The 20,837-nt window shown below is 36.7% G+C and overlaps 2 protein-coding genes across 4 annotated transcripts; both read right to left on the bottom strand.

The window, feature by feature from the left end:
- Positions 1–2,253: 2,253 nt before the first annotated feature.
- Positions 2,254–4,195, bottom strand: LOC121743352. Of its 3 annotated transcripts, none has more exons than XM_042136641.1 (2): positions 3,356–4,195; positions 2,254–2,919 (listed from the first exon to the last, which is right to left on the bottom strand). In XM_042136641.1, exon 2 carries the CDS (start codon positions 2,837–2,839, stop codon positions 2,498–2,500), a length of 342 nt encoding a protein of 113 aa, XP_041992575.1. In that variant the 5' UTR covers positions 2,840–2,919; positions 3,356–4,195; the 3' UTR covers positions 2,254–2,497. The 3 variants fall into 3 exon arrangements, with proteins under 3 accessions (XP_041992575.1, XP_041992573.1, XP_041992574.1); XM_042136639.1 differs by having other exon boundaries at positions 2,254–2,899; XM_042136640.1 differs by having other exon boundaries at positions 2,254–2,886.
- Positions 4,196–5,179: 984 nt separating this feature from the next.
- LOC121744846 (mitogen-activated protein kinase 20-like) lies at positions 5,180–10,015 on the bottom strand. The gene is made up of 10 exons (XM_042138517.1): positions 9,459–10,015; positions 8,372–8,780; positions 7,942–8,069; positions 7,794–7,853; positions 7,332–7,481; positions 7,070–7,225; positions 6,597–6,808; positions 6,419–6,520; positions 6,002–6,174; positions 5,180–5,888 (listed from the first exon to the last, which is right to left on the bottom strand). Exons 1-10 carry the CDS (start codon positions 9,480–9,482, stop codon positions 5,425–5,427), a joined length of 1,878 nt encoding a protein of 625 aa, XP_041994451.1. The 5' UTR covers positions 9,483–10,015; the 3' UTR covers positions 5,180–5,424.
- Between the last annotated feature and the right edge of the window lie 10,822 nt (positions 10,016–20,837).

Here is a 20,837-nt window from a genome sequence, read left to right as displayed (position 1 = left end):
CCACTACTCGTTGCCGAATTTCGCCCACATGTGTTTGATTAGGTCTTCTTGTAGCTGAATGTGGGTTCGGGTATCGCGCATTGTGTGCCTTGTCTCGATCCTCTGGCCAACCGTCGTATGCTCACCTCGGCGTGGGGGAGACCTCGCTGTTGAGCTTCCGGCTTCATCCTGGTCGTAGAAGCTAGCCGCCCTTGGCCCTTCGTCGGCTATAATCATGTTGTGTAAGATAATACACGTGAACATGATGTCGGCGATATTATTCACGTACCACAGCCGAGCCGGGGCCTTCACAATGTTAAATCGGGCTTGAAGGACCCTGAAGGCTCTTTCAACGTCTTTCAGCGCGGACTCTTGACGCTGCGCAAAAAGAACCCGCCTCGGGTCGTGCGGGTTGTGGAGCGTCTTCACGAACGTCGACCACCTTGGGTAGATACCATCGGCGAGATAGTAACCCATGTGGTATGTATTTCCGTTGATGGTGAAGTCGATCGCCGGTGCTACACCATTCATCACATCATTGAAGAGTGGTGAAGAATAGAGCACGTTCAAGTCGTTGTTGGCTCCGGCAACGCCGAAATATGCATGCCAAATCCATAGGCGGTAGTCGGCGACCGCCTCAAGGATAAGTGTTGGGCCGCCGCCTTTGTGACCGCTTAAGTGTTGCCCCCTCTAAGCATTCGAGCAATTCTTCCACCTCCAATGCATGCAGTCAATGCTGCCAAGCATTCCGGGAAAGCCATGGACTGATTCGTGAAGACGCAGCAACCGTTGGCAATCATCGGTGCTGAGTGCCCGAAGGAATTCATCCCCGAAAGCTGAACGAACGCCCTCGCAAAAATTCTTTAGACAAAGGATTCCAGTGGACTCACCGATATGCAAATACTCGTCGAAGATGTCGGCCGTTTGCCCAGTAGCGAGTTGTCGGATGGCACATACACTTCTGCAACGGCGTGATACTTTGCCGGCCAGCTGCATCTTGACCTGTTTGGAAGAATTCAACACGTGCGGACAATGTGTTGATAATTCGCATGAACAAGCGCTTTGACATGCGAAAACGGCGCCTGAAGTAATCTGCTGGAAACCGCGGCTGGTCGGCAAAGTAGTCGGCAACGAGCCTTTCGTGGGCTCCCTCCCGGTCATGATGGATGTAGCGCCGATTTGATCTGGTTCGTTGAGGAGGAGGAGCGGGGGTATTCGCCGCGACATATGCTTCGTAAGCGGCACGATGTTGTTCGTAGTATTCTTGTTCTTCGCGTTCCGCTTCCGCCATAATATGGGTGAAATCCATTTGAGGTTTTGAATGAGGGATGAATGTGTTGATAGTTTGTATGAGAATTTTAAGAATGAGAGATGAATGGGAGATGAATTGATGTGATAAATAGATGATGAATGTGTGTATTTATAGATGATTTTAGGGGGAAAAAAAAAAACTCAAAAAAATTCAAAAAAAAACGGGAAAAAAACGGCCATATTTTTGGGATTTGGAAAAAAAATTTATAATTATTTTATATAATTTAAAAACGATTTTTAAAATAAAAAAAAAATTAATTCAAAGGCAACGGCTATGCCGTTGCCCAATAATAAGCCGCCACGTCGCCTGCTCGCTGGCACGGCGCGAGCGCAGCGGCGGCGGTCCTCGTCCTCGCCGCTGGCACGGACGACGGTCTTCACTCCCACCACCGTTGTGGATGCTCTTATAGGCAATCGTTTTGCTGAATTTACGATTAAAAATTTTCAACTTTATGTAATTTTGCGTAAATTTTGTCAACAAGTAACGCTACATATTTCCAACTCTTATCATTTTGGAAATTTGTTTTAGTTTGAATTGATAACGTCACAAAAGAGTAACACTATTTGGTCATACAAAAATCATATTATAGCCGGCCATATAGCATTTCTCCATCACAAAACGTGGCATTAATATGGGAGGCTATAATGCATAATCAAACCCTATGAAAAAGCAAAATCTATGGCATAAAATAATGCATAATTAAACCCTATGAAAAAGTAAATTGAATGGCATAAAATGATGCATAATCAAACCCAAGTATAAGCATTTATACACTTTGCTATCTAAATATTCATATTTGGGATTCCTATCTAAATATTCATCTCTCCCAAAAGGTGACTTACTTTCCCATCACAGAAACAAGAAACACACTATTAGCAAGTAAAATGCAAACTTTTCCCAAATGTAACAATATTTCAAATTAAAGACTAGGTTGAATATAGGCAAAGTGGGATATAGAAGCTAATAGTTCATTATCAAGACTAGTAGAATATAGTCAAAGTGGGATATAGACATTAGACACTGAAAGTTTCATCAAGCATTGTATGTTTTACAAACACAAAAAGCTGATATACCAAACTCCACAAACACAGAATCAAAAGGCTTCCAACAACAGAGCATCTAAGAGTGCTTGAATCAGTGTTTTCTTGAGGCAACAGCAACCAACCAGTTCTTCTCCTTCAAACTACCATCATCATTGATAAAACTCTATGCAACCTCCCTTTCCTTCGCTTCAGGCTCGGTGATCACTTTTTCCTTATCGGCCAAATCAATCTCAAGGGCACTGATTTTATCTTTAAGTTGCTCAGTCGTCTCCTCCAAACCTCTCCTCGACTTCTTCAGAGCCTTGTGGCTTTCCAAAACCACTTCCAGTCCCCTTTTCAGGCTCTGACTCTCCTCCTCTTTCTCTTCCGATTCACACCTCAAACTGATTGCATCTTCATCCAGTTTCCGAATATAAGCCAGCAACAATTGTATCTCTATAATCATGGCATTGAACTCATCATGGTTCACCTTGTCCATCTCTTCCATTTCCTCCCAATTCTTCATAAAGTCTCTTCTTCCCCTCTCCTAGTCTGCTTGATCCCTACCTAAATCTGCAACATCCCTCTTCAGGTCTCCCAAAGAAACTAATCAGAAACGTCTATACAAATGAGCATTGAAGAATTTGAAGTTTATGCAGCCAAACAGAGTGCAAAAAGTACGGCAGTAAAGAGCAAAATAACCAAAAAAATAGAGAAACTTTTCATACTTGACACGACACCTCTTTTCGATAGTTCGATTTACTCGCTCGATAAATCAATATTGAAACGATGAATAACAAAGGTCAAAGGAACATACATTCAAAGAAGAATCGCAGTATTCAGCTAACAAATTATGAGCATTAATACAAATGAGCGACCATAAATCAAAATGAATTCCACATCTAACTTAACAACAACAATCAGAAGTTTATGTTTCTACGCAGCCAAGCAGAGTACAAATAAAATAAACGAATTTTCGATATTTTCATCGCTTCATTGTTCAGAATTGCACTGAAATTGGAAGATGAGAAAGCAAGCGTACCTATTCTGCAACGCCGACGTCAGTTCGCCGGAGGTGGAACGGCGATCGAGATTCCGATCGAGTAGAAAGTAGAAACTGCTTCGAGAGTTAAGGGTGTAGATGAAATTCACGAAGAAGTTTATCATTCAATTTGCATGTTTGATTAAGGTCAAAATTGGTCCGCCGCTAACAATTGCATTATGGACAACGGATTTAATCCTAATTTTGACGAAACTGTTAATTATGATTTTTACTGCCTAATTATATTAGGTAATTACTAAAGCCTAGGTAATTAGTCCACTGAGGACCCAATATACTCCCCCATCGGTCACCCCTATCCTCCACACCTTACTTTCATTTTCAACAAAACAAAATCCCTACAGCAGCGGCGGCTCCTCCCCCAATTCGCCCGCCGCCGCTCCTCACTCCCTCCGGCGAGTTCACCATCTCCGCCGGTCCCTTCCTAGATCGGAGATTTCACACAGCTCGATGTGTGGTTGCGTCCTCTCCTCAAACGCATACGATGATTGCACGCGCGCTCACACACGGAGAGCGGCGGAGGCCGGCGGAGAGAGCGATTTCCAGAAATCCATATCGATTGTACGACCGAAAAGAGGAAAAACGATGATAGAAGGCAACAGTTTCCAGCTGTAAAAGCTGAATTTGGGATTAAATATTGTATATTTATTTAGATATAATTGTCGTTATTTTGTTTATGCATTTTCAGATCTTGAAAGAAAACAATTGTAAAGTATGAAAGGGGGGAATTATTTGGTTTATATTTTATATGATAATTTATTAAAATAATTAAGGATATAATTAGAGAGTAAAAATAATAATTGATAGTTTGGTTTGGTCAAAATCGGGATTAAATTTGTTGACCGTTAAAAACTAACAGAACAGTTAGTGTATGACCAATTGTGATCCGAGTTGAAATGTACAAGATGCAAAAATTCAAAAGATAAAGTATATGAGTTGAAATTTAAAAGATAAAGTATATGAGTTGAAATGTTCAAGACGCAAAAATTCAAAAGATAAAGTATAAGACTGAAATTGTAAAATGATCATATATTCATGACCAATTTTGACATTTATTCTACGTCCAATTACAGTATTTAAATGCTAGCTGGCTTAGAAGGATTAGTTATGCCACGTCATCAATTTTCAATAAATTTTTAAATTTCATATAGACATCATTTATTAAACTAGTGTGTAATATTTGAATGAGAGCATCATTTTTTATTAAATTTTAGTACTCCCTCCGTTCTACAGTAATAAAGACATTTCATTTTGAGCTTTCGTTTTGAAAAAAATGATAATAAATAGTTAAGGTAGAGAAAGAGCAAAGTAATATAGAGAATAATGTAGAGAAGAGTATTATCTACTCTATTATCTATCTTACTTTACTATTTCGCTACTTAAACAATTTATTACTCCCTCCGTCCCCCAAAATTCGTCATCATTTGACCCGGCACGGATTTTAATAAATGTAATAGAAAGTGGGTTGAAAAAGTTGGTGGCATGTGAGTCCTACTTTTATATATTAGTTTTATAATAAAATGTGAGTGTGAATGAGTTAGTGGAATGTAGGGTTCACTACCAAAAATGGTAAAAGTGAAAGGTGACAAATTTTTAGGGACGGACGAAAAAGGAAATAGGTGACAAATTTTCAGGGACGGAGGGAGTATCATTTTTTCAAAATGAGTACTCAAAATAAAATGTCTCTATTACTATGGAACGGAATGAATATATTATTGCATCAAATTAACTAATTGATTGATAGTTCTTATCTACATGGCATTGATATAACAAATAAATAAATAAATAACATCCCAATGTAATAAATTTGACGAAAAAAATAATACTGTATTTATTAGAGAGAGTTTTCCAAGAATTGAGATGTGAAATTTTAACTATTACTATCATACTATTATTACTCACGTGACAAAAAAGGAAGAAGAGAACTTTTCACATCTAACCAGACCTAACCATCCAAAGCCAAGAGTTGCAGAAAGATTGCTGCATGTTTTCGCTCTTCACAACACTACCATTTTTTATGCACAGACCTGAGATTTACATAAAACCTTCGGCTAATACATCCGCGCCATGCCATACTGCATCACCGATACTTTTCTGTGAACGGCCACTTTGGCTGATGCTGCTGCACCGACTCCAAGCCCACCATATTGAGCTTTGGCATGCAGCAGATTTGTGTCCACGATGACCCTGTCTTCGGAACGGTCCAGCTTTGTTCCCCCTGCTCGGCTCGTAAAATATGGATGGGTATCCATGTCTATTGTCACGTGACTTGCAGGGGCTAACTTGGCAGCTAAGCAGCAGTTCATAGCTTGTTTTGTATTAGTAGGATAGTCTCCCCCGGTCTCACCCATCGGTCTCTCCATCCTCCCTGTGTCGTTCATACTGGGATTAGCCGAGGGAATACCCTGGTGGGGGAGTGTGGTGTGTCTGACCAGTGTTCTAGGATCATAAAAGTCTTTGGCACCATTTGGATTCTCATATGCCAACACTGGACCAACAACTTTGCCTGGTTTAGCTGAGCACCGTTGTTATAAATGTAGGAAGTGAGACTTTCACATAGGAAACAAGCATAACAGGTCGTAGAACAGAGTATATGGCAAGGGATTAACATTCTAATCAGGAAAGTACCTTGTGCAATCCTCTGTGGTGGGTGTAAGGGTCTTGACAAACTATTGTGAGGCCGCTCAGAATCTCTCGAGTTTTTGCTGCCTGATTCTTCAGAGTTGTGCCGATCCCTTGCATTTGCAACAGCTGGCTGCTCTTTCGGAGGTACTCTAGAGGAATGTACAATGGTAGAAGACCTGCACAATTGTATGTGAGCACTAATATGAGAACTAGCCGAAGTGGTGTCATAGTGAGTGTCATATGGGAATTCTAACAGACCTTAGTCACATAACACGAGGATAGCATTCATGTATTATGCTGTGTGTGTGTGTGTGTGTGTGTGTGTGAGTATCTACTATAGCGTTATAATGAAGGCAACCCAAGAAGGCAGTAACCATAACTCAAACTAAGAAGGAAAAAGGGATAGGTTTGCATATATACCTAGGAAGGGAAGCATGCTTTCTTTCAAGTGGAATCACTGGTCCACTGTTACCAACATTTCCTTCCAAATGAGCAAATTGATTTTTAAAGTGATCGATTGCACTGCACAAGAGACATGTCCAATTTAGCAAATCTAGTGGAGTCAAATAAAAAAAGGCACACCATCAAAATAACTCACCTAGGATAAAGAAAATTAGTTCTTTCGATTCCGTTGATATAATCCTTCCGTAGCTGAGGATGGTACTCCAGTATCTCCCGATATATTAACTCTCTTACATCTTCCTTTGTCACCCTTCGCCTCTCAAACTCAAATTCTATTTTAGAGATTGGTTGACAGGATGGTTCTCTCTCAGCCTTAGCCAATCCCTTGAAATAAGGATCAGCTAGTGCCTGCAAATTCATAAACAGAAATTTAAAGAAAAGAAAAAAAAAACAAAAATCAATGATGATTAATGCCCTAAAGAAAAAGAGTTTATTCAGACAATCTTTTGCTTCAACAATATCATCATGTCAGAAAGTGTTAAAGAATATAAGTAAACTTGCACGCGCAAAAGGCCCCAGTAACAAAGAAAGGAATCTAAACAAATTAAACTCCTAAACATTCAAAAAAACTACCAACTGTAGCAAAAACATAGATAGGTTATAGCAAACCTGTTCAGCAGTTGGACGATCCTTTGGATCAAAAGCAAGCAGCCTCTCCAAGAGCCGAAGAGCCAAAGGATCAGCACTTGGAAACTTCTGAGCAAAAGGAACTGGTGGCTTCTTTCGCATGCTTGTAAGATACCTTCTAGCCTTTTCATTCCGAACCTAACAAAAGAATAAAAGAAAAGAGAATATCAGGAGTAGGTCTGATTTAAGGAAATCACAATATTTTGAAGGTACATTTGATGATGAAAAGGAAAGTAATGCATACGAGAGAAATGGTATCCATAGAAGGTGTTCCAAGAAGGTCAGTTATCATATCCAGCTGGTGAACAACATTCTTCCCAGGGAAAAGTGGCTTCCCCGTTACAACCTCAGCAAAAATGCAGCCAATGCTCCATATGTCAATTGCTGGAGTATACTGAAAAAACATGCAGTTTAAACATCAATATTTTTTTTACTAAAAGTAATGGTGCTCGTCGAAACTTAGCCCTCTTCATAAAAAAAAGGTGGGTCATTGAACGGAAGGAGATATTTCTTAGAAAAATAAACTTTGGGAACATACTGCACTTATGAATGCAAAAACATAGGCTAAATTATTTGATGTCAAACTCCAAATAAATAAAGTAAACAGCTCTGTAATAACGACCACTATTTGTTGTTATAACACATCACTTAACAAACCATTATGAACTTCTCATCAACAAAGATTGTCAAAAGGCTATAGACTCACCTTAGCGTAAAATGAGCCACATAATTCTGGAGCTCTATACCATCTTGTAGCAACATAGTCCTGTGTTTAACACAGAAATAAAAAATCAGAAAAAGATAAATAGTGAAAATTCAATAACACAGCAAATTCTCTTGGAGATATTATATACCGTCCAAAATATTGTTGTAGGTGTGTCGTTGAACGCTACTCTAGCCAATCCAAAATCACATATTTTTAGTTTACAATTGGCATTTGCCAGAATATTCTTCGGTTTCAAATCTCGATGATATACATTGGCTGCAAAAAAATATATAAATAGTAAATTGTCCTTATCCCAACTCACTATTAAACACTAACCAATTAACCATTAACCATTTAGTAAACGAAACACATCACTGCAGAGTGCTGACATAACAGCAAACATCTTTCCATCAAATGAACAAAAAGCCAAGACACATAGCAGGAGACAAAGTAAGCATTTTCTTAACAACCATCTAACTTTAGGCAGTAAATTAACATTGAATTCTGGTGCCCAGTAAGAGGTTCTTAGTAATAACCAGATATGGCAATCAGACAATTAAATTAAATAAATTTCTTACCAGTGTGGATATATTTTAGAGCACGGAGCAATTGATAAAGGAAAAACTGATGATGTTCCCGTGTCAAGTCATCATTAGCCTTAATGACTTGATGTAAATCTGATTCCATGAGTTCAAAAACAACATATATATCTTTGAATTCTCTTCTTGAAGGTGGAAGCATAATGTGCTTTATTGCAACAATATCTGGGTGTCTGAGCAGCCTCAAAAGCTTTATCTCCCGAAGTATTCGAGCAGCATCAGAAAGGTGTTCAAAGATATCATGTATTTTCTTTATTGCCACTTTTTCACCTGTATGAGTATCGACCGCTGAGCAAACAACGCCATAGCTGCCTTTACCTACGATCTCATGGATCTTAAACCTGCTTGCATCACCATATTCAGAAAAGAATTCCAATTCCCCCGAACCCTGTCGCATAAAATAGAAAGTATGTTAGTCCATTGCAACGAAACAGGAATAGCACAATGACAATTAAGTTAAGCTTACTGTTCAAACTTTAGTTTATCAGAAATGTAATAATGTGTAATAGGTCAAACAGATCCTATGTTATTGTTACACCGTAAAAATTCCAATTATAGTAGGGTATTGGAAATATAGCAGTCAACAAATTATATAAATAAGAACACTGCACCTAGTGCATGAAGAACTTAGTATCTGTTACATTGATTAATCAGTAAGAATCAGACAAATTGTTACTTTTGGAAAAAAGAATGTTTTATCCCTAACTAAAAGTAGGAACAAAACTAAATTTCTATGAACAAAAATGTCCAAACAGAGAGATCCATCACATAAGGCAGATAATTGAGTCAATCCATATGAGACCTCCATCAATAGACATATAAAACCAATTATTCAATGATACAGAGGAACAAATTAAGAAGAATGGAACGACACTGGCTACTCATCAATTACAACATTACAATTGATTAAATGTGAAATCCAATAACCAATAACATACAAATTCTAATACAAATCAATAAACATCAAGACCTAGTAGTCTACTAATTCTCAAATTCCACTCAAATTTCATCCAGATAAACAATAACACAACAAAATAAGGCCACACACTAAAATCAAGGGGCTTACTTTCTTGCGCTGATCAGGCTGCATTGCCAATAAAACTCAAATCTCCCCCCCGAAGAAGAATTTCCAACAGCGGTTACGAAATACCGAATCGAATAAATAAAATTCAATTCACGTTCCTTCAGTCCTCAATCGAAAACGATTCACGACACATTCAGCCGCATTTGCCCCATCGACCGCGGCTACGGACGGCGATGGAGCAATCCCACCTCGTACGCTTCGAATTGTTGCTGGAGACAAAGAGAAAGCGATCGATCATAAAACGCACCGCTTCTCCTCTTTCGTCTTCTTCCGCCTCCTCGCCCGCAATCATAGACTAGCAAAAGCGACAGAAAAAAACATCTCCTCCGCAACAAAATCTCCTGTAAATCGAAAACCCTCCAATGTTATTTATATACAGAATTGGGCTTTTGCACAATGTAAAAGTGTGCCCGAATGTGTGGATCTGAAGGAACCCTGTATTCTGTAGCAGCCGGTGTGGGGGGAGATCTGACACCGACACCGACACGGACACCGACACAAACTAGAGAGAGAAAGAGAGGCGAAGTTGGAGCTGTTGGAGAGAGAGATGTGTATAAATACGTCTGAAACAGATGGGGAATAAGCTGAGCCGTTGATGGATATTCCATTAATAAGAAATTAATTTATAATCCAGTAATTACATTCTTTATCTTAATCCGTATATAATTATGATCATTACACAATTCATTCATATATTATACCTTTTCTATTTGGAAGCCATCAAATTTGGTCAAACTTTGAAATTAACTGAATATTCATAGATTTGTTCACAGTTTAACCAAATTTTATGATTTATTTATTTATTTAACGAATCCGTATTAAATTCCTTTATGGATACAATAAATAATTATACTAAGATTTTAGAGATAATCGCAATTACGGGCATAGTATGAAATTTTGGTCTGGAAAATTTATCCACGTCTTTACTTATTTAATGACAAAATTTAATTATTATTTCCAACTAATTATCAAGATGGACTTAGCTTTAAGCCACAAGTGCTTTCATCTGTATGATTTTCTGTTATGACGCTTCAAAGTTTTGATTTTAAGTGAAAATAAAATTTATTTTTTAGCGGTTTTGTCTTTGTATTTGATGAATGGACTATATATAATAATGGGATGCATCATTATTTCATTTTGGTAACTGTAGATATTTTTAATTATTTAAGGTATATACAATATTCTAACTTTATTTGATTTTTCGACTTATTTACTTTATTTTTATTTTGAAGCTTGTTTTATCTATAGTTACGTCTATTTATTATACAAATCCCCTATATTTGATTCTTGCTTCTAGTTAATGGTTTAACTTTTTAGATTGAGAAATACTCCAAGTGATTAGAGATTAATACGATTGGATTATCTCCTGCAAGATTTAGAATTATGGATTTAACTTTTTTTTTATATTATACCCATTTTCTTTCACGGTGACTTGCAACCTCAATTAGTGGGAGTGTGGGACGAAAACATATCACTAATGTTGAAAAGTTGATCCATTTTTTTTATAGTATTTGCCTTTCACATTCAAATGAAAATTGTGATTTTATTTTGGTTTATATCAAACAAGCGTAATAGTATTATTTCTAACGTATATGATATGAAGTGATTCGTGTAGTAATATGTTCATGATCAATTAGGCTTTAATTCTATTAGAACTTAGCATACATGTACAATAGTCGGTAATAGTCCACGGCGCACCTTGCAAATGGCTATAGGTCGGACCCACATATGTAAATGGCGCCAACCCGACCCTTTTCTGGCAAGTGCTTCGATCAGTGTTAACCAAAGCATATCTTATAATGGCCTCATCCTAGCATGCATTTTAGTCTTAATCCTTAAACATGTAGTAGTATTCTTTTATTTTGTGAAAGTTTGGTATCATGATGAACATTTTACTATATTCATAAAATGTTAATAAGGAGTGGCTTGAATAAGGACCTTAACCTTATTGTGTTTGGAGTGAGGGTCCCTTAGTTTTAGGAGGACACATAAAAGTATATACTCCATTTTGAATTATGAGTATTGGTGATAACTTATAATTTTGGCAATAGTGAAGTGGGTGAAACCTACCACTTCCTACCAAATTATTTTTTCATTATAGCTCACTACCTTCTAGAATGTATATACTTACATATTATGGACAGTCACGTGAGAGGCAATTTACTAAATCGAAACTATGAAAACTGAAAAGGATGTACCAACTTAGAGATAAATCATGAAACTCAATTAATTTATAGTTTTTTAGACGTTTATAGTACTCTTTTGGCTTAATTCCATTCTATTTCATTCAGTTTTTCTCATTGTCATGAAATTTTGTGTAGTATGAAAAAGAATAATTAGAACAAGTAGTGTTTTTATTTTAGGAAATGCTTCAAGTTGAGTGTGAACGTCTCAAAACTAGAAAACGTATCAAATATAGTTAGATGCATGAATAAGGTATTGTTATTCAAAATCTATATATTGCACTCCTTCCATCCATACCCGATAGTCTTACCTTTTCATTTTAATATGTCCATAAAAATTAGTCGTTTTCCATTTTTGACAACATGATTCATTGAGCATTCTCTCTCTTTTTTTTATACAGTGAAGTGGAGTAGTATTTAGGCTTCAACTAACAATACTTTCTATTTTTTTTTCTCTCATATTTTATCATATTAAAATTGATATTGTTTACCACTAATATTATTGATACACCTATATAGTAGTACATATTAAGAGGTGGAAGTCAATGCTGAAAAGAAACATGCAAATTCACCAACAAAAAAACTTTCCGAAAGAAGCAAAAAAACTGTTGAGATTTTAATACAAATAGGGACTCTAACAACCATGTAAAAGTGAACATATTTATATTTTGATAATCGGACATTCTAACGACCGACAACAACTTCTCGCCCTGTCTAATTAGTATTTTTTTTGCAATATTATTTTTCTATGTTCGATTATTTCGATTTTGTTATACTGTTACTTTTACTAATTTCCCCTAACTCTTGGCTGTTTGCTTCTCTTTATCTTCTTTTTTGGTTTTATGCTTATTTTTATACACATAGAAAGTTAGATTCTTGATAGAATAAATTAAGCATATTTTAATTTGATCAAAAGTTATCCGTTTAATCGGGAATTGATATTTAAATCGTTTTCTACTTTTGTCACATCAACATGATTTGACATTTATTTTGAACTTAATTAACAGCGAATGAAACGCTGCATCATATTTTTATAAATCAATCGATGCTCTAAATAAGAAGAACTATAAAGTTTTGTCACTTAATTTTCTCTTTAGGAAAGATATCGAGTTTAATCTTATCTTTATTCAGATAAACTTTACCTTATATTGTGATACTGTGATAGTGGTCTCATCTTCGCAACGGCTAATCATCACAAATGATGCTTAAAATAATTGAAATTTTGTAGTAGTAAAATAATCATCACAAATATGAAATAACCCACGTTTTTAATAAGTAAGCGATAAAGTAGCAATCGGTTGAGTTAAAAAGTCATGATCCATTAATTTAATATTGTAGGCCAAACTAAGGGAGCATTCACACATGCATAATAAGTGTGACATATTTTAATTACTTAAGATGAATTATTGGCTGCAAATCGCCCCTTTTTCAACACGTGAAATTCACCGGCAAATTTGGGAGTATATACACTACATTTCCATACTTACACACGTTTAAATCACAATAATTTTTCAATGAGAGAATTATATTCTGTCCATATTTTTAAACTTGAAATGAAGTGCTGTATGACAAGCAAGTTGAAGCAATTACATGTACATTAAAAATAAAATAATATTTGAAATAGTACATCTTTAATCACTATTCAATTTTATAGCTACACATTTTAAAATACTAGTAAAAAATAACAGTAAAAAATGGCTACAATATAAGCTCAAATCAAAACAATAAAAAATGCAAATTAACCACACAACACCATTATCAATATTAAAGTGTTGTTTTAGTAATTTGTCACAGTTTAAAGATAGTGACATAATTGTCGGATACAACTATTCATATTATTGGCTTGAATATTTATGAATTTTGATTTTGTAACAAATTTGAGTGTGTTCACAATCACTATAATTACAAAATTGCCAATGTCTAAAAAATTAAACAAAGGGATCGAGTTTTAACTTTAGAAATCATAGTTGTTTTAAATTTAATTAACGTGTATTCATATTTCAAAACTTAAGTAAGCTCATGTAGTCATGCTGCTAATCATTGGTTTATTTGTCATCCAATACAATAATAAAATTATTATATTGATTATCGTATCATATATTATTGGTTTGTGGGTGTCGGCAGTAATACTAGTATATGCTTAATGTCAGACGTCGATTTCGTGTGAGGTTAATTCTTTTGAAGAATACAATTATTGTTATTAATTACGATCTTAATTTAGATATACTCCTACAATTAAAGAGCAATAACAAGTGAGTTGGACTTTTGGATTTAAATAATTCAAACCGGCCAAAAGTGTGAAAATGGGGAGGAGAGTGCGTGGCGTTTAGTGATGATTTTGTTTATTGAAAAAATCACAATCACTAGCTAACTAACTTAATTGAGAAAATGTTAGATCAATAATCAATACTAGTAATTAAAATCCATAAATCACCACTTGTTCTCTAATCCAAAATTTGGATCTCGTTTTCTTACGTCATAAGTCAAAAACTACTTTGATAAATCTAATTTCACAATTTTTCCCTAAGTTAGAAGTGTATAACTTATTTTCTAAGTCAGAAGTTGTAACTTTTTCCTAAATCAAAAGTCATACCTCATTTCCTAAGTCATAAGAAAAAACTCATTTCCTAAGCAAAAAAGTCAAAATTGATTTCTTTAACCTAAAAAGAACTCATTTCTAAAGCCATAAGCTAAAACTCACTTCCCAAGCCAAAAAAAACCTTGTTTCTAAGCCAGAATCCAGAATTCATGTCAGAATTTTATTTCATACATATCTTACTATTAAATTAGATAGTACTATTATTTATTATGTTTAAGAAAATAATGAAAAAAGTTTAAAGGATTTAAATATACTCCTCTATTAGACAATTCTATTATATGGGCCGAGTTTTATAGTGAATCGGCCCACTCTTGAAAATACAAAAACCGTGACAATGTTAATAAATTTAGATGGGTGTCGTTGTTAGAATTTTTCACTATTTTATCCCTATAATTATAAATCTACAATCTCCAATTCAAAATTTTAACACCCTAATATCCTAATTTAAGGAAATCCAGAAATTTCCAGCATCCAAATTATAAATCATATAACATTTTAACATATAAAACTAATTTTTAAAAACTCTCCCCGAAAGTTTGCTAGATATTGGTCACCCTTAATATTTCTATATAATAATTTAATTATTATATAAAGTAACACGATTGGTCACTTTTTTTCCAACCGTGCAATTGGTATTAAAAAAGTGAAGAATTTTGAAAATACCATTGACAACATATGACCTCGTGAGCAAAGTTAAACTTAAAATTGTCCATCATGTTCAATAAAAATTAATTTTATAAATATTATTTTGCTGGATAATTAAGACTCAATACTTAATATAGTGATAATGATAGAAATAATTGTATTTGATTTATAAATAGTGATCTTGTTTTATAAAATAATTAATCTAACTAATTCAATTTCGATAATCTCGAGACTAGTCGACCACCCCAAATCCCAATCATCTTCATAACTTGTCACAAGTCATAATCCCCCTAAATTATTAGTCCCTTTTTTGCTCTTTTTGCGGAGTTTCATTGATAAAATAACTACAACTCCTTTGATAAATAACTTTTTTTATTATTCTAAACATGGGATTGGTTAAATAAAGAATTCATCAAATTTTCAATCCCATCATAATCATAATCTTGTCTCTATCCACCAATCATGCTCACATACCAACCAGTGGATTTTTTCGTATTTAACTCTACAATTCAAGCCCAAAAATCTTATCCCTAAAGTTATCATCTAATCAACGTATTAAAATAATTGTTTCGAAATTTTAAATTCAAAACATCGTCTTAAACACTTCAATTTTAATAATACAGCCAGAATATTGCTTGTCGTTACCTTAAACGAGGTTGAAATAAGCAAATCACTATGATTTGTTTGGAAGTTATTTCGTCTTTATTAATTGGTTGTTTTTATTTATTTATTTTTGTGACAGATCCTTGCTGATTTCTTATTAATAACCTCTTCCTCGCCACTTTTAGATAGTTTGAATCTTTTCTTTTACACAATAGAATGCATACAGATTGATTTGAGTTGTTGGTGACACAATTTAAATGAAAATTATGGTTTAATGTAGTATTAATATAGACGCACCCAAGTTTTTGCATGCCGTGAGTTTGATGAGTTTTTTTATTTATTTAAATCATGTAGTTTTCTTATAATAAAAATACTATTTGTAATTAATTAGTGTATCATATCAATATAAATAATTATACATATAATTGCATATTATAAAAATAATAAAGAATTAGCAGTATAAAAGTAAGAAATACTTATGTTGGTGAAAAGTGCTTATAGTGCTCCACTACCGTAAATGTATTTACGTATTAATGATAGCATTATTTATAATAATAGTTGTGAGACTCATGTAATATATTGTGAAGTGCTTATAATTAATGATCCTTAGAGCATCTCCAATGCCGGCGTCAAAATCGCGACGCCGATTTTTCGCCGACGCCGGTTCTGACGCCGAACCATTGGAACCGGCGTCGGCGAAATCGGCGTCAAAATCGGCGTGGCCATGCCGATTCGCGCGATGACGCCGGTTCCGACGCCGATCCTCACGGCGCCATTGTAGGACCCCTATTCGGCGTCAAACCGGCGTCAGATTTTAAATTTTTTTTTTCGAAAACACTATATATACGCGCTTTGAACGTCATTTTCATTCGCACCACTTGTCTTAACGAGTACTCTCTCTACCTTACTTTCTGTTCAAGATCAATAACGAGCAATGGAGAACAACTACGAAGGTACTCCAGTGACTCCCGGGGTAGGGTCTCAGACTCCCCCACCTCCCGGTGTAGGGTCTCAGACGCCCCCGACTCCCGGGGTAGGGTCCCATACTTCCCCGGCTCCTGGGGGAGGTGGTTGGCCTCCGATGACCGGGTACTACAACATGTACCCGTGGCAGCAGATGATGCCGGGGTGGGCACCCGGCATGCAGCCCCCTATGCAGATGATGCCGGGGTGGGCACCCGGGATGCAGCCACCGGCGCAGCAGATGATTCCCCCGGCGCAGGGGACGCACGGGGGGACAACGCCTAACGGCCGACTTTTGATTTTTCCACCGGTTCTTCGCACACATCGACCCCAACGGATGCACAGTATACGGAGACCTTCTCCTTAGCGGACTTGGGTTTTGATATTAACGAGGTTCCGGAAACTCTCATTCAAAGCCAGGGAGTAGGGCGGGGTAAGAAGAAGGGCAAGGCCAAGAAGGTCGGCGAGTCGTCGCAGCCGGAGGCCGAAATCCGGGGCCGGAGGAAGTGGACGGAAGAGGAGAACGTTGCGGTTGCCAAGGCGTGGGTGAGTGTCTGCGACGATCCTCTCGTTTCGAATAACCAGAGGATCGTCAACTTGTGGGCCAAGATAGCCGCAGCCTACATGGCATTTTGCCCTGAAGGGAGACCGTGCACCGGGGATGAGGTCCGGAAGTGCTGGGACCGAATCAGGTCTGGCGTCTCTCGATTTTCGGGTTTGTACGCCAACGCCCCCCGCATGCAAACCAGTGGCCAAACAGAGGAAGACTGCAGGAGGATTGCGGAGAGAGCCTACCCCGATCCGCAGAAGAAGTACTATGAGTTCACCTACTGGAACTGCTACGTTGTGCTCAACGAGTCGGAGAAATTCCGGGCAGGCGTCGACGCTGGCTGGCCGAAGAGGCAGAAACTGAACTATACCGGAGATTATAGCGGCAGCAGCGGTGGTTCGACAGACCTCCCCGAGACGGCCCAGGAGGTCCCGACTCCTCGTTCGCTCGGTCGCCGACCTCGCCCGGTTGGCCAAAGGCGGGCGCAACAGGTTGCGAGGGGGGGCACCCCGAGTTCCCAGGGGGTCCATTCGACATCCCCCCTCGGCAGGTCTACCAAGGAGCTCAAATTCTTCGCGCGCTCAAATGGTGAAGACCTTAGCCGACTTCCAAGCGGCGGTGGACCCCGAGGTGAAGGATTTTCTTCGTGTATTGCTCCAGAGCCAGCGTGAAGAATTGGAGGCGATGAGGAGGGACACCGGCGGGAATAGCCGCCGCGTAGGTGGCGACGGAGGCGGCGACGACGACGGTGAAGAAGCGCTGGGCGACGACGGAGACGAGGACGGCGGCGAGGAGTGATTTTGTTTTACTTTTTTAAATTAATGTACTTTTTAATTTTTGTACTTTTTTAAAAATTATTGTATTTTTTTTAAAAATTAATGTACTTTTTAAGTTTTAATATTATTATTCGAATTTTCCGTATTTTTCTCGTAAATTAAATTCCGTATGTTGATACGAGTGTAAATTAAATTATATAATTGTTATTAGCGGTGTGGATAGGTAGTGTGAAGGCTATGTGAGAGCTATTTGATGTCCAGTTGATGTGGCAAGCTGATGTGGCAGGAGAATTGTAGTGCTGATGATGTGGCAGTGTGAAGGCTATGTGAGGGCTATTTGATGTCCAATCTTGCCGGAGATGCTCTTAAAATTCACACATGTAGAAAAAATGGACACGATTTTCTTTGTTATTTGTGCACAAAAATATTCGTAGTTTTATTTATGGTAGTAGTGTTCACACTTACAATATCCATTAATTATACAAACATTTACCCAACTCACACACGAATACTCCATGTATTTTCTATAATATGACACATATTTTCCTAAGTATTTATTAAAATATGTGTTATATACTCCCTCCGTCCCAAGCTACTCGCACGTTTCCTATTCGGCACGGGGATTAAGGAATGAGTGATAGACAAAGTCAAATATTACGGCTGTAGTTGATAATTTTTACTAAAAATGGAAAGAGTGCAAGTAACTTGGGACGCCCAGAAAGGAAATAAGTGCAAGTAGCTTGGGACGGAGGGAGTATGATATAACACAAGTTTCGAGGATGGAGAAATTACTGTAATTAATTAGTTATTTTCATTTTCATAAACAAATAAAAATTACTTTATAATGGCTAAATTTCTTTATGCAATTATAACTTGATGGTTTTACAAAAAAATTTTGTCGGTCATACACGATTAAAATGACGTCAATTATCAACGAAACTGACATTAGTACTTCAAAAATAGGAATAAAATGGACAGAGAATGGAAAAGTCATTTGGGACCATTAACTCTTTCTAAAGCGTTCACGGCTTTCTATTTTATATATTTTACAAAAAAACATTGCATACTCCTATGAGCATCCACTACGTGTCCCGCGCGCGGCTCGCGTTCCGTCCCGGAGGGACGGTTCCGCCGCGGGACGCGTTGCAACGTTCGTCCCGTCCCGTAGCCGGGAGACAAGGGACGCGCCGTCCCGTCACGCGCCCGGGCGACGTGTCGCGCCCCCGATGCATGCAGCATGCGTGACGCCCACTCGCTGGCCCGCGAGTGGGCATCGGCACGGATGACGCAATAATTCGTTTTTTAAAAAAAATTCGAATTTTAATAAAAAAATTGTTTTTTAAACGGTAATGTTACCGTTAATTTTTTATTTTTTATTTATTTACTCTATAAATAATCCTATTTCATACTCATTTCACACACAAACACACATTTATTCATCTCAAATCCTCTCTATAACCACTCCAATTTCATACAAGAATGATTGTCTATTCGGGCAAGGACACGCAACTCTAGCTCCCACGCCCAACTCCAAGAGGATCTAATTGAGCACATTTGGGAAAACTTTGGCGGAGAAAATTAAATTATGTCATTTTTATTTTTTTAGGATTTTAATTATGTCCATTTTCTATTTTTTTGAATTTTAATGTTGTTTTAATTTTAATAAAGTGTGTTTGTTTTAATTGAATTGGGTTGGAAAAAAAATAAAAATGAAATTTAATGAATAGTAATTTAAGGGACGGAATAAGGGACGGAGCGTTGCAGGTTCCGTCCCTTAGTTAAAGGATGGAGGAATAAAGTACAGTGAGGCCCTCAAATAGTAGTTTAAGGGACGGTGGGGGGACGGCGTAGTGGATGCTCTAACAAGTTGGTATTGATAATTCTAGTTGACAATTAAAAATGGAACTCGTAGAATCATACACAGTTAATACTTAATACTACCTTAGCCAACATTATAAGTAAATTGAGAATCATCATTGACAATAAATCACATAAGAATAACAAAAGAGAACCCAAGTTCAAAGAATCGAAATGAAACTGTTATACGATAGGTCGATGACAGCTCCAAATACCAAATGTTATATGATAGGTCGATGACAGCTCAAAATACCAAATTGAACGTAATTTTCCAACACTCATTAACTAATTATAAGGTCAATTGACCCACCTAGACCCACCATTTATCACACTATATATGATCAATAATTGATGCCCAACTAGATAAAAAGTTGACCATTCCATAACTCTATCACTAGTTTACTAGTACTAATGAAAGAAACTCATAATGATCATTGGTTTTGCTTCGTTGCATTAAAAACGATCATTTTCAGTCACTTTTTTTTGGCATTCAATTTAGGAATTTTTTTCCGTATAAAAAACAATTAGGACATTCACATATTGGATGACTCGGTAATTTCACAACAATACTTTGTCCTATGTATTTCAATTAATAAAAATTAATTCCAGTAATGCATTATTGTCCAATGGAAAATATATTTACACACAAACCATCACGGATAGCGACCACACACCATGTCATATTATATTTTTCTCCAGGTAATAATTTATAATATGGTAAATATTAGTAATATGGCAATATACAATGTTAGCTATCTTCATTTGATAACTCTTATCCAATAAAATAATAATATGGGTATGTGCAGTGTTAGACTATCTTTATTAATAACTCTTATCCAATGAAATAATAACACGACAATATTCAGTGTTAGATTATCTTCATGAATAACCCTCATTCAATTCACATACTCAATCTTCAATTTAATAAAATTTTCATATTTCCACAACTGCAAGTAACTTAAACCTAATTTATTTGAAGTATTCTCCCCAAGTTGCACTCTTTTTATAATTAAACTTTTTCTTGGATACTCAATTTAATAATCACAATCCAAACAGAGCTTACCGAAGATGGAATTGAAAGCAATGGTAATATTTTTCTCAGCTTTCTGCCATTAAGATTTTGTAAGAAAAAATCTAAACTTCAATTCACTTTAATAATCGTATAGGATTGTCAGATACCTCTTT

This window comes from Salvia splendens, chromosome 8 (assembly GCF_004379255.2).
Source record: "Salvia splendens isolate huo1 chromosome 8, SspV2, whole genome shotgun sequence".
NCBI lineage: Eukaryota > Viridiplantae > Streptophyta > Magnoliopsida > Lamiales > Lamiaceae > Salvia > Salvia splendens.
This window is presented reverse-complemented; position numbering and strand designations above follow the sequence as displayed.